The following is a 24,322-nucleotide window of genomic DNA, read 5'->3' as shown; positions in this document are numbered from 1 at the left end:
CCCAGCTTGTCTGGCGAAATGCCTCATCGCTAGAACTCACCAACAAGCACCAAGACCTGGCTTGGCTGGCGGTGAGGGGAGCCCTTCCTGCACCGTCGGAACCTCACTACCAGCGCGCGCTGCCCTCGGGACGGCTGCTATGGAGAGGAGACGGTTGCCCAGCTCTTTGCAGAGTGTGGATTTGCAAAGAGAGTCTGGAGGGTGATGGGAGGGTCCCAGTCACGGTGTAATCCGAACAACTCAGTCACACAGAGGACTCTTGTGATTTACGGACTGTTCCCAGGGACACATTCAGAGACTGACATCGAGTGCTGCTGGAGGGTCATCAACTGACATCGAGTGCTGCTGTCGGCCCAAAACCCGTCTGTCTCCCAGCAGAGCGGGATGCCCGTCGGGGAATATTGCCGCCTGGCACGCTGCAGCAGTACGTGCTGAGCGACGCGCTGAAGCTCGGTGCAGCCAACGCCAAGGCTCTGTGGGGGGAGGACCACAGTCCAGGGTGCTTCCAAGCAAAATTGTTCCCAGTATGTAGGATGGTGCTAGCGTACGGGGCGATCGCTGGTAACCGCGGTCTCGGTGGGCTGAAGGGCCCGTTTCCGAGCTGTACCTATGAAGCCCAAAATGTTTTTTTGTTTTTTTAAATCACACCACAGAGTTTAAAAAGTTGGATGCTCTCCCCTTTAGACATTTTCAGTGTAACTGATTCATTATATATTTTCAGGACTGTACAACAATCTTCCTGTAATCACTGCAAGCAGCAGGCGCCCCGGGCTGAGATACAGCACGGAACAATCACTGCAACCAGCAGCTTTGCTTTCATAACGACATTGATTGGACGTCCTTGGAGGTGGGCGGGGGAACTTTGCATAAAGACAGATTTCTGCGTCAGATCCTCTGCGAGAGAGGAGCAACCGTCAACAGAAACCACGACTCATTCGAAACCAGCAACCGCACAGGCACGGTGGCGCAGCGGTAGAGTTGCTGCCTCACAGCGCCAGAGACCCGGGTTCGATCCTGACTACGGTTGCTGTCTGTACAGAGTTTGCACGTTCTCCCTGTGACGGCGTGCGTTTTCTCCGGGTGCTCCGGTTTCCTCCCACACTCCAAAGACGTACAGGTTTGTAAGTTGATTAAATTATAAATTGTCCCCAAGGGTGACAGTGTTGGTGGCTGGTCAGACTGGGCTTGATGGGCCAAAGGGCCCGTTTCCACACTGTATCACTAAACTACTGGGGAAGATTTAGAGTGATATACATTGTGGAACTCTGCCTTTTGGCTCACCCCGAGCCCACGATGACCATCAATCGCCCGTTCACACCAGTTCTATGTATCCCACTTTCCACACATTCCTGGCAATTGACAGAGGCTAGATATCCGACAACCTGCATGTCTTTGGGATGTGGGGAGGAAACTGGAGTACCTGGAGGAAACCCACGCTGTAACGTGTCGGCTTGTACTCGCTAGAATTCAGAAGATTGAGGGGGGATCTTATAGAAACGTACAAAATTCTTAAGGGGTTGGACAGGCTAGATGCAGGAAGATTGTTCCTGATGTTGAGGAAGTCCTGAACTAGGGTCACATTAAGGATAAGAGGGAAATCCTTTAGGACCTAGATGAGAAAATTATTTTTTACACAGAGAGTGGTGAATCTGTGGAATTCTCTCCCATAGAAAGTAGTTGAGGCCAGTTCATTGGCTATATTTAAGAGGGAGTTAGATGTCGCCCTTGTAGTTAAAAGGGATCAGGGGGTATGGAGAGATAAGGGATGGGATACAGGGAGTTAGATGATCAGCCCTCATCTAAAGGGGAATGGCGGTGCAGGCTCGAAGGGCCGAATGGCCTACTCCTGCACCTATTTTCTATGTTTCTATGTTAGGCCTTGCAACTTTGAAGGATCACAGACCTACTCCTGCACCTATTTTCTTACTCTATGTAACAGGGAGAATGTGCAAACTCCACACAGACAGCACTGGTAATCAGGATCGAACCTGGATTTCTGACGCTGCCAGGCGGCAGCTCTACCGCTGCATCACCCCAATAAGATGTCAAGGCCGGGGAGCCCGAACACAAGCAAGAATCACACGCATAAGCTGCCTGGGACAAGGTACAGACTGCACCGACCATGCGGGCGGCAACTTCGTGGAGAGGGAAGAAGGCGGAGGAAATTTGAAGAAAAACCCAAAAATAAAAAAGCCCAAACCACACAATGAACGCGAAAAATCAAAAACAACTTCTCGCCTGCTTCAGTGGAATTCCAGCGGCGTAGTTCATGACTGTGAAATGCTTTTGAGTGTCATCGAGATGATCCAAGGAGAAAGGCCTGGAAAATTAGAAGGAAAATATCAAAATATTTTATTACTGTCCCTGACACAGTGCACCCTGAGCACAGAATGGAAAATTCAAACAGCAGAGGGCAGCACTTTAGGGTGTGAGGGGGGTAAAGTTTAAAGAAGATGGGGTTAGCAGGGGTGTCAGAGGTTATGGGGAGAAAGCAGGAGAATGGGGTTAGGAGGAAGAGTTAGATCAGCCATGATTGAATGGTGGAGTAGACTCGATGGGCCGAATGGTCTAATTCTGCTTCCATCACTTATGACCTTAAGGTGCTGGGCAGGTTTTGTGTTTTCATAGAGGGTGGTGGATGCCTGGAAGACACGGCCAGGGTTTGTGGAGGCAGAGAACTTTGGACAGGCACATGGATATGCCTGTCCAAGGGAATGGAAGGATTTGGATTATGAAGGGCCGAATGGCCTGCTCCTGCACCTATTTTCTATGTTTCTATGTGCAGGCAGATAAGAGTTGGTCTTGTTCGGCACAGCCATTGTGGGCCGAAGGGCCTGTTCTTGTGCTGTACTCTTCTATGTGTAGGAAGGAACTGCAGATGCTGGTTTAAACCGAAGATAGACACTAACAGCTGGAGTAACTCAGCGGGACAGGCAGCATCTCTGGAGAGATGGAATGGGTGACGTTTCGGGTCGAGACACTTCTTCAGACAGGTTAGGGGTATGGGAAACGAGAGTTATAGACGACGATGTAGAGAGATAGAGAAGAACGATGATAAAGGAAACAGGCCGTGACTCTCATGCACCTTATGCTGCCTGTCCCGCTGAGTTACGCCAGCTTTTTGTGTCTATCTTCTGTACTCTTTCTGTATTCTATCACCATTACTGAGCGACCTCTTGGCAGGACACCATTAGCCTGCTGAGCTGGAGATTAGTAGTTCCAGCACCCATCATGTCCCAACATGTAATCAGCTCACCAGATTGTGCATCAATTTAGAAATCTATCAGTCTTTAATTTTTTGAAAGAAAGAACGATGGCATTTTTTTTTGGCTTCACCAACAGCAACTGGGTACATTTGTAACAGAGCAATGGAGTTGTAACTGAGTTGGGAAAGCTGGGAATGCACTGCCTGGGGTGGTGGTGATGACAGATACGATAGTGGTGTTTAGGAAAGTTAGATTTAGCTCATAGGGCTAAAGGAATCAAGGGATATGGGGGAGAAAGCAGGAACAGGGCACTGATTTTGGATGATTAGCCATGATCATATTGAATGGCGGTGCTGGCTCGAAGGGCTGAATGGCCTACTCCTTCTATCACGTACTGGCAGATAAGATCGGCTTAACTCGGCATCATGTTCGGCACGGACTTATGGGCTGAAGGGCCCGTTCCTGTGCTATACAGTTCTATTTGTAGGAAGAAACTGCAGATGCCGGTCTACACCGAAGATGGACACAAAGTGCTAGAGTGACTCAGCGGGTCAGGCAGCATCTCTGGAGAGAAGGACCAGGCGATGCTTAGGGTCGAGAACCTACTTCAGGCTGAGAGTCGGGGGAGAGGGAAACTAGAGATAAGAAAAGGTACAAGGAACAAATGAATGAAAGGTAAGAAAAGAACAAATCAAAGCCAGTCTGAAGAAGTGTCTCGACCCGAAACGTCACCCATTCCTTCTCTGGAGAGAGGGAATGGGTGACGTTTCGGGTCGAGACACTTCTTCAGAGTTGCTGCCTGTCCCGCTGAGTTACACCAGCATTTCGTGTCGATCCGTACTGTTGTGTTAGGTTCTATGCATAAGGCAGGCAAAAAGCAAGTTCACAGTGGTGCAGCCTCACAGCGCAGGAGACCAGGGTTTGATCCCGACTACGGGTGCTTGTCTGTACGGAGTTTGTACGTTCTCCCCGTGACCTGCGTGGGTTTTCTCCGAGATCTTCGGTTTCCTCCCGCACTCCAAAGATGTACAGGTATGTAGGTTAATTGGCTTGGCGTGTGTGTAAATTGTCCCCAATGTGTGTAGTGTGGTGTTAATGTGCGGGGATCGCTGGTCGGCGCGGACTGGCTGGGACGAAGGGCCTGTTCCCGCGCTGTATCTCTAAACTTAACGAAAGCCTTTATACCTGTTGGAAAAGCGGAGCCAGAACACATTGTACGCATACAGCTGCAACGGTTGGACTGAATGGAGGAGGATAATGTAGCGAATGTCAAATTTAACGAGGCCTTCTATGTCATCTCTCTCAAATAGCACTGGGTTTTCGATATACTTGCAAACCACCTGCAGATACATAACAAAGAATATAAAACCAGCATAAAACCACCTTTTGTTATCACCTGCTGTTATCATTCAACTGAACTATCCTACCACAATTAGACAGTGGTCCTGAACCACTATCATTGGAGGCCCTCAGACTATATTTGATCAGATCTATCCGCTTTTATCTCCCTCTATCATGTATCTGAACACTGTGGAGGCTCAATTGTAATCATGTGTTGCCTTTCCGCTGACTGGTTAGCATGCATCAAAGGCTTTTCACTGCACCTTGGTACAATAAACTAAACGTTGCTAAGATATTATTCAGGAGTTAAGGGTGCAGTAGTCAGTTAATACAGCAGCGCAGTGGTAAAGTTGCTGCCTCACAGCACCGGAAGCCCAGGTTCGATCCTGACTATGGGTGCTGTCTGTACGGAGTTTGTACGTAATCCTATACAGGAGAAAAGGCTGGCTTTTTTCCTCGTGTTGTTATGGTGATGGAGCTACACGGCACGGAAACAGGCCCTTCGGCCCACCATGTCCATGCAAGCCAAGTTGGCATATTGGGCTAGTTCCATTTTCCTGCATTTGGCCCATTGCCTTCTAAACCTTTCTGGTGATCCAGGATTGAAGGTCAAACAAACAGCAACAAAAAAAAACTTGAAATAAACACAAACCAGGATAAGAAATATAATCCATCATAGCGTCCAAGGCACCAAGGTCGTAGCGGTAGTTGCTGCCTTACAGCGCCAGAGATCCGGGTTCAATACCGACTACGAATGCTGTCTGTACGGAGTTTGCACGTTCTCCCCGTGACCTGTGTGGGGTTTCTCTCAGATCTTTGGTTTCCTCCAACAATCCAAAGACGTGCAGGTTTGTAGGTTAATTGGTCTGTGTGTGTGTGTGTGTGTGTGTTGGGTAGTGTTAATGTGCAGGGATCGCTGGTCAGCACAGACTCGGTGGGCCGAAGGGCCCATTTCCGCGCTGTATCTCTAAACACCACATCAGTCCCTGCCCACCGACCTATCCTGGGGGATCCTGCAAGTAACTTCATTTGAGCGTTATTTACCAGGCCAGGTCTAACCAACCTTTGGAGTACTTTCTCTTTGGCGAATTATGCAGTTGAGGTTGTTCGTAACGTGCGTATCCAGTCCTCGAGCCAAGTTCCAGGGTTTGCAGATCCAGTGATTGTCCTCGCCTCTGAGAAACAATATAGAATGAATACTTAGTTAAAAAAAAAAACTCTAACCAAATGCAAATTGGAGGAGCAGCACCGCATATTTCACTTGGGCAACATATGACCCAGCTGTATGAATTTAGATTAACTTCCAGTAACCCTTGCATCCCCTCTCTCCCCTACCCTAGTCGGCGTAACAGTTCCACTGTCGTTCTGTTGAGTTTCACTTCTTGTACACCTCACCCTCACCTTCCCCACAGCCAACAATGGATCAGTGTGGGCTCTACCTTTCCTCTATCATCGTTGCTCTTTGCATATCTTTCTTTCATTTGCTCTGTGCGCCTTCTATATCTCTCCCATCTCCCATCTGACTCTCAGTCTGAAGAAGGGTCTCAGCCCGAAACGACACCTGTTCCTTTTCTCCAGAGATGCTGCCTGGCCCGCTGAGTTCTTCCAGCTTTTTGTATCTAACTCCAACCCTCGCCTGCCACCAGGTGAACAATGTCTGAAACATAGAAACATAGAAATTAGGTGCAGGAGTAGGCCATTCGGCCCTTCGAGCCTGCACCGCCATTTAATATGATCATGGCTGATCATCCAACTCAGTATCCCGTACCTGCCTTCTCTCCATACCCTCTGATCCTCTTGGCCACAAGGGCCACATCTAACTCCCTCTTAAATATAGCCAATGAACTGGCCTCAACTACCCTCTGTGGCAGAGAGTTCCAGAGATTCACCACTCTCTGTGTGAAAAAAGTTCTCCTCATCTCGGTTTTAAAGGATTTCCCCCTTATCCTTAAGCTGTGACCCCTTGTCCTGGACTTCCCCAACATCGGGAACAATCTACCTGCATCTAGCCTGTCCAACCCCTTAAGAATTTTGTAAGTTTCTATAAGATCCCCTCTCAATCTCCTAAATTCTAGAGAGTATAAACCAAGTCTATCCAGTCTTTCTTCATAAGACAGTCCTGAAATCCCATGAATCAGTCTGGTGAACCTTCTCTGCACTCCCTCTATTGCAATAATGTCCTTCCTCAGATTTGGAGACCAAAACTGCACGCAATACTCCAGGTGTGGTCTCACCAAGACCCTGTACAACTGCAGTAGAACCTCCCTGCTCCTATACTCAAATCCTCTTGCTAAGAAAGCCAACATACCATTCGCTTTCTTTACTGCCTGCTGCACCTGCATGCCTACCTTCAATGACTGGTGTACCATGACACCCAGGTCTCGCTGCATCTCCCCCTTTCCCAATCGGCCACCGTTTAGATAATAATCTGCTTTCCCGTTTTTGCCACCAAAATGGATAACCTCACATTTATCCACATTAAACTGCATCTGCCAAACATTTGCCCACTCACCCAGCCTATCCAAGTCACCTTGCAGTCTCCTAGCATCCTCCTCACACCTAACACTGCCCCCCAGCTTAGTGTCATCCGCAAACTTGGAGATATTGCCTTCAATTCCCTCATCCAGATCATTAATATATATATTGTAATAGCTGGGGTCCCAGTACTGAGCCTTGCGGTACCCCACTAGTCACTGCCTGCCATTGTGAAAAGGACCCGTTTACTCCTACTCTTTGCTTCCTGTTTGCCAGCCAGTTCTCTATCCACATCAATACTGAACCCCCAATGCCATGTGCTTTAAGTTTGTATACTAATCTCTTATGTGGGACCTTGTCGAAAGCCTTCTGGAAGTCCAGATACACCCACATCCACTGGTTCTCCCCTATCCACGCTACTAGTTACATCCTCGAAAAATTCTATAAGATTCGTCAGACATGATTTACCTTTCGTAAATCCATGCTGACTTTGTCCAATGATTTCACCACTTTCCAAATGTGCTGCTATCCCATCTTTAATAACTGACTCTAGCAGTTTCCCCACTACCGATGTTAGGCTAACTGGTCTGTAATTCCCCGTTTTCTCTCTCCCTCCCTTCTTAAAAAGTGGGGTTACGTTTGCTACCCGCCAATCCTCTGGAACTACTCCAGAATCTAAAGAGTTTTGAAAGATTATTACTAATGCATCCACTATTTCTGGAGCTACTTCCTTAAGTACTCTGGGATGCAGCCTATCTGGCCCTGGGGATTTATCGGCCTTTAATCCATTCAATTTACCCAACACCACTTCCCGACTAACCTGGATTTCACTCACTCAATTCCTCCACCTCCTTTGACCCGCGGGCCCCTGCTATTTCCGGCAGATCATTTGTGTTCCTTAGTGAAGACGGAACCAAAGTAGTTTATTCAATTGGTCCGCCATATCCTGGTTCCCCATGATCAACTCACCTGTTTCTGACTGCAAGGGACCTACATTTGTTTTAACTAATCTCTTTCTTTTCACATATCTATAAAAACTTTTGCAGTCAGTTTTTATGTTCCCTGCCAGTTTTCTTTCATAATCCATTTTTCCTTTCCTAATTAAGCCCTTCGTCCTCCTCTGCTGGTCTCTGAATTTCTCCCAGTCCTCCGGTATGCTGCTTTTTCTGGCTAGTTTGTACGCATCATCCTTTACTTTGATACTATCCCTGATTTCCCTTGTTATCCATGGATGCACTACCTTCCCTGATTTATTCTTTTGCCAAACTGGGATGAACAATTTTTGTAGTTCATCCATGCAGTCTTTAAATGCCTTCCATTGCATATCCACCGTCAACCCTTCTAGAATTAATTGCCAGTCAATCTTGGCCAATTCACGTCTCATACCCTCAAAGTTACCTTTCTTTAAGTTCAAAACCATTGTTTCTGAATTAACAATGTCACTCTCCATCCTAATGAAGAACTCAACCATATTATGGTCAATCTTGCCCAAGGGGCCACACACAACAAGACTACTAACTAACCCTTCCTCATTACTCAATACCCAGTCTAAAATAGCCAGCTCTCTCGTTGGTTCCTCAACTGAAGTGCTAGTTGAGGGGGAAAAATGTTATCCTTCCTGATGGTGCACTGATCTACTGCTTTCAGATTGTTCACACCTAAACACAAGTTTCATAAAAAGCTGTGATATTCTACCTTGGATGTGAGAACAGGTAATATAGTTCAGTTTACTTTAGAGATAAACAGGTCCTGCAGCCTACATTAGTTTACTTTAGAGACACAGCGTGGAAACAGGTCCTGCAGCCCACATTGACGATTGATAACCTTTAGCTTAGATTAATTTAGAGATAGTTTAGTTTAGTTTAGTGATGCAAAACAAATTTCAGACTTGTTCTGACAATAAAATATTATCGTATCGTATACAGCGCAGAAAAAGGGCCTTCCTCCGCCGAGTCCCCACCGACCAGCGATCCCAACACACTAACACTATCCTACACACACGAGGGACAATTTACAATTATATCAAGCCAATTAACGTACAATGTTGTACGTCTTCGGAGTGTGGGAGGAAAACGGAGATTCCAAAGACAACCCACGCAGGTCACGGGGAGAAGGTACAAACTCAGTACAGACAGCGCCCTTTGCAATTTGTTCATTCCACACTGCTAAAGTACCATTCATAATTCTGGTGCAGTGAATTTAAACTGACAAGTGAAATAGAGGATTCAACAGTATCTTCAGAAATACAAATAACAGATAGACAGATAGCAGATAGACAGAGAGTGGTTTCACACAGAGAGTGGTGAATCTCTGGAACTCTCTGCCACAGTGGGTAGTTGAGGCCAGTTCATTGGCTATATTTAAGAGGGAGTTAGATGTGGCCCTTGTGGCTAAGGGGATCAAAGAGAGGATTCAATGATCAGCATCTTCAGGCTCGAAGGGCCGAATACAACCTAATTTCTAGCTATGACAGGGGTCAGAGATGACTAAAAAAATGAGACAACGTGCTGGAGTAACTCTGCGGGTCAGGCAGCATTTCTGGAGAACGTGGATTGATGACGTTTCGGGGTCGAGACCTCATTCAGACTCTGGAGAGTAGCAGGAATCACAGAAGGGGTCAGTAAGAGAGGGTCTCACAGAACCGGTCAGAGAGAGGTAGAGAATATATTCAAAGTCGCCATCCCTGTGAAGGTTCTACGCTGGAGCAGTGAAATATAGCAACTGGGAAGTGCAGATACTGGTGTGTGGGAAGGAACTGCACATGCTGGTTTACACTGAAGATAGTCGCAAAACTCAGAACTCAGAGGCTCAGGCAGCATCTCTGGAGAAAAGAAATAGGTGACGTTTCGGGTGGAGATCCTTCTTCAGACTGAGGGGCAGATTCTGGTTCCTTGTTGTTGTTGTAGAGGCTATGCAGAGAAGAACCATGAGCAACTGGAAATTAAAAAACTCTGAAATAGAACCAATTTAAAAGGAACAGTAAAATTTAAGTGCAATTTAAGTGCGATGTTGCTGAAATCCAGTCAGGAAATCAATCGAAACTTCAAGCAACAGTGACAAACACAGCCAGACATTGGGCGGCATGGTGGAGCAACTGTAAAAGTTCACTTAAAAAGATTGACAAAGTACAAATTCTTAAGACCATACAAAGCTTTAATTTAACGTCTGATGGGTGTGGACCTAGAGACCCAGAGGCTGGGGTGGAAAACTCGGGGGGGCCAGAGGGGACAGGTCTCCCCCATGTTTTGAGAGGTGGGCGACATCCCCGCCAGGTTAACCTGCCTGGACTCGCGGGAAATATGGCCAGCGCGGAGATGCAGCGCTGGTGTCCCGTCAGTCCAGACAGGGCTGTAGTTAACCTGGCGAGACAGGCACAGTTGAGCTGCATTTAACGCTGGATTGAGCCTCCGATGCCTCGCGTGCGTGTGCACATGCGCGCGTGGCCGCCAAAAAATTGTGTCCCCTGTCCCCTCCATGTGTTGATAGTGAGTTCCGTTCTTGCCCAGAGGCAACAATTTGACATTTGAATACACCAGCAGCACACACAAAGAAATACCAGAAAACCAGGGTTAATACACCTTCAGCCATCTCCATATATAGAAGGTACACAAAAATGCTGGAGAAACTCAGCAGGTGCAGCAGCATCTACGGAGCGAAGGAAATAGGCGGAGTTTCGGGCCGAAACCCTTCTTCAGACTGATGGGGGGGGGGGGGGGGGGGGGAAGGAAAGGAAAAGGGGAGGAGGAGGAGCCCGAGGGCGGGCGGATAGGAGGGTGGGAGGAGACAGTGGGAGGAGGGTGGGAGGGTTAAGGAAGGGGAGGTTAAGGAACTCCATATATGGAGTTGTTTTTCACTCTATGCCAAAAGCCAGTCATTCCAATGGCATCCTCTGGCCCCTTCTTATCTGATTAATCTCTTCAATTTACATTAAAAAACTTTTTGTAAGAGAGCTGTGAACTATTCAACTTAAGTAAACAAAAAACCTTGTCATGATGATTTTGGCCAAATCCCATCATGCAATACAATTGTTTTTTTTACAACAGGGAAGCTTAAATATGACAACAATCGATTAATAACTAACTCTTTCCCAGCAGTGGAGCTACTGCCTTACAGCGCCAGAGACCCGGGTTCGATCCTGCCTATGGCTGCTGTCTGTACGGATTTTGTACATGCTCCCCGTGACCTGCGTGGGTTTTCGCCGAGATCTTCGGTTTCTGCCCACACTCCAAAAACGTACAGGTTTGCAAGCTAATTGGCTTGGTGTAAATGTAAAAGTTGCCTCTAGGTGGGCAGAAGGGCTTGATTCCTCGCTGTATCTCTAAATTATGCTGAGTATTGAAAACCTTGTGCGTTGCCCACCTGTCTTGACGTTGCTGGTAACAGCTGACAAACTGAGGCAGCTCGGTGCAAAGGTTATAGGTCATCGGCAGCCATTTTGGACCATCCACACCTCCCGCCCGCCGAGCCACAGCAGCCAAACAGTCCTTCACCGTCACCAGGTTTTCACATGGGAACTGATTCACCAGGACACGGGGCCTCTGCTCACTCAGAGTCCTGCAAAGGGTTCAAACACATTTAGTTTAGTTTAGAGATACAGCGCGGGAAACAGGCCTCACCGTGACCTCACCGACCAGCGGCCCTCCGCACACTAGTTTCATGTCATCCCACTTTTGTACCCACTGCACGTCGAATCCACAATTTGCAGTGGCCAATCAACCTACAAATCTTTGGGATTGGGAGGAAACCGGAGGGACCGGAGGAAACCACAGTGAGGGGGGTCACAGGGAGAACGTGCAAACTCCGCACAGGCATACCCCGAAGTCAGGATTGAACCGGGGCATTTGGTGCTGCGAGGCCTAATATGTCAGAAACGGAACCAGTATGAATACCTATTTTGTCTTTTGTCAGAACCAACAGGAGCTCACACTACATGGAAATGACTTGACACAGGCAGGAAGTTATAACATAGTTTAGAGCCCAAGAACAGGCCATTCGGCCCACAATGTCTGTGCCGAACATGTTGCCAAGACCAATTCTTATCTGGCTGCTGGCCCCATAGCAGAAGCATCCCTGTCGCTGGAAAAATGGAAACTGGAAGTATCCTGAGCTAATTCTGCTACCACCATCATCTATTGTAACAAGTGATGGCTCCCACTGATCGTCGCCGGAAGCTTGCGTCCTTTTCAGGACGGACGATGACAGCGATGTCAACATTTGTAACATGATGGACTCGAAAGAAGAAAGAGGCCTGGCTGCTCATAATCCAAATGGGCATCCATCCCATGCAAGCCCATGTGCCTATCTAAAAGCCTCTTAAATAAAGGACTGAAGTAGAGTCCCGACGCAAAACGTCACCCATTCCTTCTCTCCAGAGATGCTGCCTGTCCCACTGAGTTACTCCAGCGTTTTGTGTCTATCTTCTTGCCAATGAACTTTTTGGGAATCCTACAACTGCACTCCCGTCCCTTCGCCCCCTCCGATTTCTGAATCCTCTCCCCGTTATCAGTTCAACTTTCCCCCCCTTTGATGCACTGAAAGCTGAATTTTGACGTCAGTCATCTCGTCCGCAAATTCTCGTGTCACTGACCTGTAGTCTTTGAAATGATTGTACAAGTAAAGAATATCGGCCTCCTCTTCATCTTCCGTCAAGGCAAAGCGGGGGCCATCCAGATTCTCCACCACTTGCTTAAAATCCGAGTAAACCCTGAATGAAAAACACGGATGTTAGATGACGAGAGGGCACAGGCTCAGAATTAAAGGACGTTCTTTTGGGAAGGAGATGAGTAGGAATTTCTTTAGTCAAAGGATGGTGAATCTGTGGAACTCTTTGCCACAGAAGGCTGCGGAGGCCAAGTCAATGGATATATTTAAAGCAGAGATAAATAGATTCCTGATTATAGATAATAGACAATAGACGAAGGAGTAGGCCATTCGTCCCTTCGAGCCAGCATTCGAGCCACCATTCAATGTGATCGTGGCTGATCATCCCCAATCAGTACCCCGTGCCTGCCTTCTCCCCTTATCCCCTGAATCCGCTATCTTTGAGAGCCCTATCTAGCTCTCTCTTGAAAGTATCCAGAGAACCGGCCTCAACCACCCTCTGAGGCAGAGAATTCCACAGACTCACAACTCTCTGTGAGAAAAGCGTTTCCTCGTCTCCGTTCTAAATTGCTTAGCCCTTATTCTTAAACTGTGGCCCCTGGTTCTGGACTCCCCCAACATCGGGAACATGTTTCCTGCCTCCAGCGTGTCCAAACCCTTAACAATCTTATATGTTTCAATAAGATGCCCTCTCATCCTTCTAAACTCCAATGTGTACATGCCCAGCCGCTCCATTCTCTCAGCATATGACAGTCCTGCCATCCCAGGAATTAACCTTGTAAGCCTGCGCTGCACTCCCTCAATAGCAAGAATGTCCTTCCTCAAATTAGGGGACCAAAACGGCACACAATACTCCAGGTTAGTACAGATGTCAGAGGTTCTGGGGAGATGGCAGGAGAATGGGGTCAGGAGGGAGAGATAGATCAGCTATGATTGAAGGGTGCAGTAGACTGGATGGGCCGAATGGCCCAATTCTACTCCTATCACTTGTGACCTTATTTGATGCAAGTAGTTCGTCTCAACATCTTTCGAGCTTCCAAAAAGAGAGTACCAAGATAAATTACAAATTAGAAGATATATGGGACAACGCAGCTTCAAGACAGGCAAATAACCTTATTTCCCACAATCGCTCTGTGAAAGAACATTGGTACAGCACCGTGACACAGAGGTAAAGTTGCTGCCTCACAGCGCCAGAGACCCGGGTTCGATCCTGTCTACGGGCGCTGTCTGTACGGAGTTTGTATGTTCTCCCCGTGACCTGCGTGGGTTTTCTCCGGGTGTTCCGATTTCCTCCCACATTCCAAAGACGTACAGGTCTGTAGATTAACTGGCTTTGGTAAAATTGTAAATTGTCCCTAGTGTGTAGGATAGCACTGGTGTGAGGGGACTCGGTGGCCAAAGGGCCTATTTCCGTGCTGTGTCTCTAAACTAAACCTAAACAGGTTTTGGGTAGACAGAGTACCAAATTTTCACATTTTTTATATAAAGTGTACAACACATGAACAGAACCACCTTATTTTTAAGTTATTCCCTCACCAGTTGTGAATTATCCGACATGACATATACTTTCGAGCAGCCTGTCAAATCTTTTAAATCATTAGAAAACCCCGAATGAGAGCATTCCTTGATTTAGTTTTGTATTGAGATACAGTGTGCAAACAGGCCTTTCGGCCCACCAAGTCTGTGCCAACCAGCGATACACTAACACACTCAGGACAATTTACAGAAGCCAATTAGCCTACACATCTTTGGAGTGTGGGAGGAAACCGGAGCACCCGGAGTAAACCCATGTGGTCACAGGAAGAACGTGCAAACTCCGTACAGACAGCGCCCGTAGTCGGGATCGAACCCGGGTCGCCGTAGCTGAAAGGCAGCAGCTTGGCCGCAGCGCCAACGGGCTGCCGCTTTTTTGGTCACATCTTCAAAAAAAAAAGTTTTTTTAATGCGGGACATGACCTCCCACGTACAAAACCATGCTGACTCTCCCTAGTCACCCCTTGTCATCTAAATACATGTGTGTTCCATCCCTCAGAATATTCTCAAACTTGGGACTTTTCCAATATGAGTATTAGCAGATTTTCTGAAGGCATTTCACAGCAAATTCCAATAGTTTTGAAGGTTCACACTATCTTAACTTCTGAAAGAAGGAATTAGTTGGGTCCAAATGAGAATAATGGTATTCTTGGGAAAGTTTAGTGGTCGCTAATGGCTTTAAAAGATCGTTCAAATTGGACACAGGGAAGACCAGACAGTTGGTACATGGATGAGAAAGTTCAGACAGTAAAAAGGCTGTTGGATCTAACAGCTATTATCAGTTAGACACAAAATGCTGGAGTAACTCCAGCGGGTCAGGCAGCATCTCTGGAGAGAAGGAATGAGTGACGTTTTGGGTCAAGACCCTTCTTCAGACTGTGTCAGGGGAGTGGGAGACGAGAGATAGAGACGGTGATGTAGAGAGATATAGAACAAAGAAGTGATACAAGTGCAAAAAAGTAACGATGATCAAGGAAGCTGTCCATTGGCAGCTATGGGCTAGGTGAAAATGAGTTATAGACAATGAAACTAGAGACGAGTACAATGACTTGGGTGGGGGAGGGATGTAGAGAGAGGGGTTACAAGTGTTACTTGAAGTTAGAGAAACCAATGTTTATACCGCTGGGGTGTAAGCTGCCCAAGCAAAATATGAGGTGCTGTTCCTCCAATTTGCATTGGGCCTCACTCTGACAGTGGAGGACTATTATTAGTTGATGGGTTGAGAAAAGCAACACTTACTTACAAAATTCTTAAGGGGTTGGACAGGCTAGATGCAGGAAGATTGTTCCCAATGTTGGGGAAGTCCAGAACGAGGGGTCACAGTTTAAGGATAAGGGGGAAATAATTTAGGACCTAGATGAGAAAAACATTTTTCACACAGAGTGGTGAATCTCTGGAATTCTCTGCCACAGAAGGTAGTTGAGGCCAGTTCATTGGCTATATTTAAGAGGGAGTTAGATGTGGCCCTTGTGGCTAAAGGGATCAGGGGGTATGGAGAGAAGGCAGGTACAGGATACTGAGTTGGATGATCAGCCATGATCATATTGAATGGCGGTGCAGGCTCAAAGGGCCGAATGGCCTACTCCTGCACCTAATTTCTATGTTTCTATGTCTATGTTTCTAACACCATCATTATTTTCAGATAAGAGAGAAAAATGAAATGGCAAAAAAAGATTTAAGCATACTTGAAAATTTTATCCTTCTGGTAAACTGGTGGTTCGATTGGCAGAGGGAGTTTCTCGTTGTTGTCGGTGAAAACTGCCTGGAATTCAGAATGTGAATCTCATTAATATTTCAAAACAATAAACAAAATGTATTCTTATATTCTTGACCTTCTTACCTCGACAGAATATCAACAGAGGTGCTGTAAAAAAAAATCAATGGGGCCCAGGTCATGAAAATTGACTTGTCAAACTTCAAGTAGTCCTTGCTTTCCCATCCTCTCCATCCCCCTCCTCCTTCCCAGTTCACCGACCAGTCTTACTGTCTCCGATTACATTTTATCTCTGTCCCGCTCACTCCCCTGACATCAGTCTGAGGAAGGGTCTCGACCCGAAACGTCATCCACCCATTCCTTCTCTCCAGAGATGCTGCCTGTCCTGCTGAGTTACTCCAGCACTTTGTCTCTTTTCCTTCACAGTCACCTCTGATCGTGCTGTCTCTCTGTTTTTGTATTCCTGAAGGTACTGTCGTATCTTCGATTTCACTTGTCACTTTAAATTCACTGCACGAGAATTTTGTGTCCATCTTCTTGCCATAGAGGGAGTACAGAGAAGGTTCACCAGACTGATTCCTGGGATGGCAGGACTTTCATATGAAGAAAGACTGGATAGACTCAGTTTGTACTTGCTAGAATTTAGAAGATTGAGGGGGGATCTTATAGAAACGTACAAAATTCTTAAGGGGTTGGACAGGCAAGATGCAGGAAGATTATTCCCGATGTTGGGGAAGTCCAGAACAAGAGGGTCACAGTTTAAGGATAAGGGGGAAATCTTTTAGGACCGAGATGAGAAAATCATTTTTCACACAGAGAGTGGTGAATCTCTGGAATTCTCTGCCACAGAAGGTATTTGAGGCCTGTTCATTGGCTATATTTAAGAGGGAGTTAGATGTGGCCCTTGTGGCTAAAGGGATCAGGGGGCATGGAGAGAAGGCAGGTACAGGATACCGAGTTGGATGATCAGCCATGATCATATTGAATGGCGGTGCAGGCTCGAAGGGCCGAATGGCCTACTCCTGCACCTATTTTCTATGTTTCTATCTTCGATTTAAACCAGCACCTGCAGTTCTTTCCTACTCATGAAAATTAATGATGGAAATATGGAACACACACAGTTTTCTCACACACAGTTTTCTTACACCCACCCATCACCCTTTCCTACCACAAAAGGTGTGAAGAAGGATCCCGTCCCGAAACATCTAGTTTAGTTTATTATTGTCACGTGCCGAGGTACAGTGAAAAGCTTTTTTGTTGCGTGCTATCTAGTCAGCGAAAAGACTACTGATCAGACCGTGACTACAATCAGACCGTCCACAGATACAGGGTAAAAGGATTAACGTTTATTGCAAGATAAAGTCCAGTAAAGTCCAATTAAAGATAGTCCAAGGGTCTCCGATAAGGTAGATGGTAGGTCAGGACCGTTCTCTAGTTGGTGAGAGGACGGTTCAGTTGCCGTTACTTAACCATTTTCTCCAAAGATGCTGCCTGACCCGCTGAGTTACTGCAGCATGTTGCGTCTATCTTTGACTCTAAACCAAAGTTTAGTACAATTTAATCTTCCTGAGCACTTGAATTAGTCAAGCATGCATGTGTGCCATTTGATTTCCTGTTCCAACCTATCACTTATACTAAATCACCAAACTCCCAGCTTGGACTGGAATGCTATCTGTGTGAGGCAAACTTGTCCAGCTCAATTTGTCTTCTTTTTCCACACAGGATTACAAATAGTTATAAGATAATATGTAAAGTATCAAATTAGTAGTCATTCTGCTCAGTTTGTTAAGAATGCAAAGCAATACAAAACATTTAAGTTGAACTCTGGAAGAAGGGTCCTGACCCAAAATGTCACCCATCCACGTTCTTTGAGTTGTGTTTATTTTATTATCACGTGTGCCGAGGTACACACGATAATGCTGCCTGACCCGCTGAGTTACTCCTGCGCTGTGTGTCCAAAGTCAAATTCTTGCTCCGTTTCACAGCAACCAAACGACACCAGTCCAAGTCCTTACCTTAAAATATTCTTCTGGAGGTTCACTGACACTGGCATCGATGCCCTTAAAATCAGCGGGTTGCCAAGGCAACAGCCTGCATTGCCTGACGAGAGGATTCTGCTCACCGTGTGCGTGATCCCACGTGACTTCCTCTGCACAAAACAAGCAATAAGGCTTTCAGACGTGGTTCACCTGCAACACTTCACACTCTCCCCACGACATAAGCAACACGTCACTCTCCACAACTCATATCAAACTGGTTCTTCACACCATTTGTATCTTAAATGGGCTTCAACTATTTGGGAAACAGAAACCCGCCCTTACGGAATTTGCGAAACACTATTTGAAAATAGGGTCGTAAGTGATAGGAGCAGAATTCGGCCCATCAAATCGGCTCCGCCATTCAATCATGGCTGATCTATCTCTCCCTCCCAACCCCATTCTCCTGCCTTCTCCCCATAACCTCTGACACCCCGTACTAATGATGAATCTATATATCTCTGCCTTCAAAACATCCAGTGACTTGGCCTCCACAGCCTTCTGAGGCAAAGAATACCACAGATTCACCACCCTCTGACTAAAGAAATTCCTCCCCCTCTCCTTTCTAAAGGAACGTCATTTAAAGGACAATCTGAGATAAAGAATTCATTCTCATGGTATTTACATGAAAAAAAACATAAGGCACGGTGGCGCAGAGGTAGAGTTGCTGCCTTACAGCAAATGCAGCACCGGAGACGCGGGTTCGATCCCGACGACGGGTGCTGTCTGTACAGAGTTTGTACGTTCTCCCTAAGACCTGTGTGGGTTTTCCCCCGAGATCTTCGGTTTCCTCCCACACTCGAACGACGTACAGGTTTGTAGGTTAATTGGCTTGGTAAAATGTAAAAACTGTCCCTAGTGTGTGTGTGTGTGTGTGGGATAGTTAGTATGCGGGGATCGCTGGTCGGCGCGGACCTGGTGGGCCGAAGGGCCTGTTTCCGCGCTGTATCTCTAAACTAAACTAAAAGTAAAGACAATATTTTATTTACAACTCTTGTATGTTGCCTCTTGTGCAAATGAAGAATGAATGAATGAACATAGGTTCTATGTTGCAAGAAATCCCAATATAAATTGTTTTCTAAGAATGCAACCCCCTCCCATTATGTAGGGAACACCCACAGTTTAGTTGTTGGTTTACTAAAGAGGCACAAAGCAATAAATATTGATCTATAAATCTGAATTTATAGATTCTGCGTAAATTTAAAGGGACCATTTTTAGATCATGAGACACAGAAGCTGATTCGGCCCATTTAGTCTGCTCAGCCATTCAATCATGACTGATCTATTTCTCCTCCTCAACTCCATTCTTCTGTCGTCTCCCCATGACCTTACTAATTAACAGCCACTTTAGTTGAGAGATACAGCGCGGAAACAGGCCCTTCGGCCCACCGAGCCAGCACAACCAGTGATCCCGGCACACTAACACCATCCTACACCCACTAGGGACAATTTTACATTTACACCAAGCCAATTAACCTACAAGCCTGTACGTCTTTGGAGTGTGGGAGGAAACTGAAGATGTCATCGAGAAAAAGCCACGTAGGTCGTGGGTAGAACGTGCAAACTCCGCACAGTAAACACCCGTAGTCGTGATCGAACCCGGGTCTCCGGCGCTGTAAGGCAGCGACTCTACCGCTGCGCCACCGCGCTGCCCCAAGTCTTCTGTTCAGACCTCCCAACAATGAAAGGTACAGATTGTGTTAAGTTAATACAATTTGCGACCAGATCCATCCAGCCCAAAGGCGAACAGCAAAATAGTAAAAATGTATAATAATTTTAAGAAACAAGGGCGAGGATTTCCACTCACCACCGTGGGCGAGGTCACGCAGGGGCCAGAGCAGAGAGAAAGCCACCTGTGCCGGCCCGTAAAAGAAAGGAACCACTTGGAACGTGGGTTCGTCCGAGTGCCGGATTTGAGACCCAAACTCGTCCATCACGTACCAAATCGGCACCCGCTCTTCTGCTGTCTGTGGGAGGATGCAAGAACTGCAGTTAGTTTGCTGCGTGTTGCAATAATCCGCCCGCAATCCCGCATGTCAGCCATCCCCTCACCTCCGACGCTCAGTTTACATCCGATTCTTGCGCCACCACCGGCGGGGGAAAAACGGTTCAATTTTCCGAGGATGTTGTCAGGGGCAAGGGTGTCCGACCCAAATGGGAGAGGTCGAAGCAGGCTGGGATTCTATTCCCTGGAGCGCAGGAGGATGAGGGGTGATCTTACAGAGGTGTATAAAATCTGAATAATGGCTTCGGCCCGAAACATTGCCCAATTCCTTCGCTCCATAGATGCTGCCGCACCCGCTGAGTTTCTCCAGCATTTTTGTCTACCTGAGGTGTGTAAAATCATCAGAGGAATAGATCTGAAGAAGGTCTCGACCCGAAACGTCGCTCCCCAGATATGCTGCCGATCCCGCTGAGTCACTCCAGCTTTTTGTGTCTATCTTCACAATAAATTGGGTAGATGCACAGAGTCTCTTGCCCAGAGTAGGTGAATCGAGGACCAGAGTCCACAGGTTTAAGGTGAAGGGGAAATGATTTAATAGGAGGTTGATGGGTAACCTTCTCACACAAAGGGTGTATGGAATGAGCTGCCAGAGGAGGTAGTCGAGGGAGGGACTATCGCAACGTTTAAGAAACAGTTAGACAGGTACATGGGATAGGACAGGTTTGGAGGGATATTGGCCAAATGCGGGCAAGTAGGACTAGCGTAGCTGGGACATGTTGGCCGGTGTGGGCAAGTTGGGCCGAAGGGCCTGTTTCCATGCTGTGCGACTCTATAACAAATGGCCTCTTCACCGTAAAATAACATTTCTTTCAGTATAAAAAGCAGCAAAGGCCTGAATTTGAATACAGAGTGTTTTAACCTTATGCCAATGTGAACTGCTGATTTAGTATAGTATAGAGATGCAGCATGGAAACAGGCCCTTCAGCCCACTGGGTCCATGCTGACCACTGAACACCCATTCACACTATTTCCATGGTATCCCACAACTGAAGCATCCTATCAACAACTAGAGAACTGTCCTGAGCTACTATCTACCTCACTGGAGACCCTCGGACTAAATTGAATTTTACCAGACACCAGACGTTATTCCCTTTACCGTGTATCTATACACTGTGGACGGCTCGATTGTAGTCACGTATGGTCTCTCCGCTGACTGGTAAGCACGCAACAAAATCCACTCCCCTAAGGCCAAGAGCAATGGGCTGGGAAACTGAATCAGCTTGGAGGTGGAGTAGATCAAGGAGATGAAGTCCCCCTCAGCCACACAAAGTGACCCAAAGCAGTTTTGAAGATGCTGCTGGACTAGCTCTGCGGGTCAAGCAGCATCTTTGGAGAGAAGGAATGTGTGACGTTTCGGGTCGAGACAGATGACGAACAATGATCTATTTTGGGTTTCTTTAACCTTCATCCCGTTTTCACACCTTACACTTCCTTATCTATGTATCTCTCTCTCCCCCGACTACAGACTGAAGAAGGGTCTGGACCGGAAACGTCACCCATTCCTTCTTTCCAGAGATGCTGCCTGTCCCGCTGAGTTAGTCTAGCATTTTGTGTCTGTCTTCAGTTTAAACCAGCATCCGCATTCCTTCCTACACAAAATGGTTTTATTATTAATATTGGTTAATTAAAATCACAAAGCTGGTCACTGTTTGGAGCACTGATTGATTGAAAACTACAGCATGGAAACAGGCCCTTCGGCCCACCGAGTCCACCGATCACCTGTTCACAATAGTTCTATGTTGTCACACTTTCGTGTCCACTGCCTACACATCACAGGGCAATTTGCAGAGGCCAATTAACCTGCAATTCCACATATCCTTTGGATGTGGAAAGAAACCTTAGTGCCCGGAGGAAACCCATCAAGTCACGGGGAGAACGTGCAAACTCCACACAGACAGCACCCGAGGTCAGGATCGAACCCGGGTCTCTGGTGCAGTGAGGCAGCAGCTCTCCTGCTACGCCACCCTCACTTACAATGGATGCAAGGCAGCAAAAGGTATTTAACATTCAAATCCCCCAGGAACCAAACACATTTGATCTTGCGCCACACGTCATACATTTTATCCAGTATCTTGTACACTGTGGACTGCACGATTGTAATCGTGTTGAATCTGATCGCTGACTGGATAGCGCACAACAAAAAAGCTTTACGCTGTACCACTGTGCACGTGACAATAATAAACTGAACTAACTAAATTAAATCTTTGATAGGCACAAAAAGCTGGAGTAACTTAGCTGGACAGACAGCATCCCTGGAGTAAAGGAATAGGTGACGTTTCAGGTCGAGACCCTTCTTCAGACTGAGAGTCCAGGAAAAGGGAAACGAGATATAGGCAGTGATATAAAACAAATGAATGAAAGATATGCAAAGAAAATAGTAACGATGATAAAGGAAACAGTTGTTAGCTGTGGACTAGGTAAAAATTAAATTAAATCTACTATCAATAAAGAACTAATTCTGCGGAAATTCAATGACGCAGCCCCAATTGAGTATTGTATGATTTTTATATTTTTTTAAATTGGTATCAATTTGTCTTTTAAAATCACATTTCTCTTACCCCCTGCGATAGCTTATAGGTGTGGCTGAAAGCCCACAAGTCGGCTAAGACACTGTCAATGGTATCATCGTCTGGGACCTCTCCGTGGAATTCAACGCCAGTGAGGTTGGCCATCCGGTGCAGCAAGCCAGGGGTATCCCATAGCTGCTGACGGGCTTGGTCCACCCGGTAGGTCCAAGCGTGGTCTATTAAGAAAATACTGTAAGGCAGGAACACATCAATCAGAGAGTTTTTCTTCTGTAAAACATCAAGAGCGTTTTATTGTCGTATGCCCTGAAACACATAACGATGAAATTCTTAAGGGCCTGTCCCAATTAGCGATATTGCCAGCGTCATAGCAGTGACGCCTAAAGATTTTAGACATCCAGCGGCGACAAAAACAATTGTTGCGACATTTAAAAAAAACACCGCGCGTCACACGTCATCGCGCCGCGTCACCGCCGCGTATTTTTCGGTGACCTGATACGTCAGTCAATATTTGCCGGCAGTCGCCGAAAAAATCGGCAAGTGGGACAGGCCCTTTACCTGCAGCAGCCCAACAGGGTATGTGAACATAGTTGAGTTCAGAGAAGCACGGAAACAGATCCTTCGGCCCCATTCCGCGCCGACCTGTGATCCCCGCACGCCAACGCTGTACAGGTGCACAACCTTTTATCCGAAAGCCTTGGGACCAGACACTTGTCGGATTTCGGACATTTTCGGATTTCCGAATGGAAGATCTTTAGCATAGATTAGGTAGGTAGAGCGGGCGGCTTGAAAAGTCTGGAGCGGCTGCCTCCTCCCCGGAGACCGGGGAATCATTGTAAATCATTGCATAAATGTTAGTCAGTTAGTTTGGAGAGATTTTATGTGGTGGTGGTGGGGTGAAGGGGGAAACTTTAATTCTTAGTCCCCTACCTGGTCGGCGACTCCCAACATCGCGGAGCTGGGGGCTCCATCCGGCCGCGGGCGGCGCCGGTTGGAGCTCCGACCCCGGCAACTCGACCCCTGGCTGCGAGGCGCTCCAAATCCAGCGCCGCCCGCAGTCCCAGCTCCGCGAATGTTGGGAGAAGGCGGCCTCAGCGCCCTGGAGCTTACCGCATGGCGACCCGGTAAGGCATTGCCCGCTCCCCGCTGGTATCCCAGCGCTGCGACGCCGCCGACTCCCAACATTTGCGGATCTGGGGCTGCGGTGGATTTGGAGCGCCGCGCAGCCAGGGGTAGAGTTGCCGGGGTCGGAGCTACAACCGGCGCCACCCGCAGCCCCAGCTGGGAGTTGGCGGCCACAGCGCTGCGGAGCTTACTGCACGGCGACCCGGTAAGGCATTGACCGCTCCCCGCCTCTCCGACCAGGTAGGGGACTAAGAATTAAAGTTTACCCTTCAACCCCCCCCCCCCCCCCCCCTCCCCCCCTTTCACATAAAAGCCCTCCAAACTAACTGACTAACATTTAAACAATGATTTACAGATGTTTAAGTGTCTCCCCGGTCTCCGGGGAGGAGGCAGCTGCTACAGTAGTACAGACCTGGGTTGACCGTGGGTCGTTGCGGGTCAAGTTTGGCGCCAAACGCGAGCTTTGGTGTGCAGACGACATCCTGGAAAAAATGGCCGGTTTTCGGAGTTTTTCGGTTTCCGGAACACCGGATAAAAGGTTGTGCACCTGTATTACACATACTAATGATCCGAGATGGCGTCCAACCCAGGCGACTCTGTACGTTAGTCACAGTGGATCTGCAATCGCGCAATCGCTCCACTCGTTTAAATGCCTACTCCGACAGTAACATCAATTCATGTTATTCTCTTTATGTATTGTATAATATTAACTATTATTCATAATATATACATTGACTACAATAAAAACAATAAATATATAA

General features: G+C 47.1%; 1 protein-coding gene across 1 annotated transcript in view; it reads right to left on the bottom strand.

The window, feature by feature from the left end:
* Window positions 1–24,322, bottom strand: part of ttll12 (tubulin tyrosine ligase-like family, member 12) — a 37,552-nt gene that overhangs the window by 10,446 nt on the left and 2,784 nt on the right. The window contains exons 3-11 of the mRNA XM_055650221.1: window positions 22,470–22,668; window positions 19,714–19,873; window positions 17,886–18,019; window positions 15,842–15,918; window positions 12,610–12,726; window positions 11,382–11,576; window positions 5,611–5,722; window positions 4,392–4,546; window positions 2,239–2,320 (exon numbers count right to left, since the gene is read on the bottom strand). Coding sequence (XP_055506196.1) covers window positions 2,239–2,320; window positions 4,392–4,546; window positions 5,611–5,722; window positions 11,382–11,576; window positions 12,610–12,726; window positions 15,842–15,918; window positions 17,886–18,019; window positions 19,714–19,873; window positions 22,470–22,668 — 1,231 coding nt within the window. The remainder of the gene's footprint in view (window positions 1–2,238; window positions 2,321–4,391; window positions 4,547–5,610; window positions 5,723–11,381; window positions 11,577–12,609; window positions 12,727–15,841; window positions 15,919–17,885; window positions 18,020–19,713; window positions 19,874–22,469; window positions 22,669–24,322) is intronic.

The sequence above is a fragment of the Leucoraja erinacea genome, chromosome 19 (assembly GCF_028641065.1).
Source record: "Leucoraja erinacea ecotype New England chromosome 19, Leri_hhj_1, whole genome shotgun sequence".
Classification (NCBI taxonomy): domain Eukaryota; kingdom Metazoa; phylum Chordata; class Chondrichthyes; order Rajiformes; family Rajidae; genus Leucoraja; species Leucoraja erinaceus.
The sequence above is the reverse complement of the archived record's forward strand: the minus strand, read 5'-3'. Positions and strand labels throughout refer to the sequence as shown.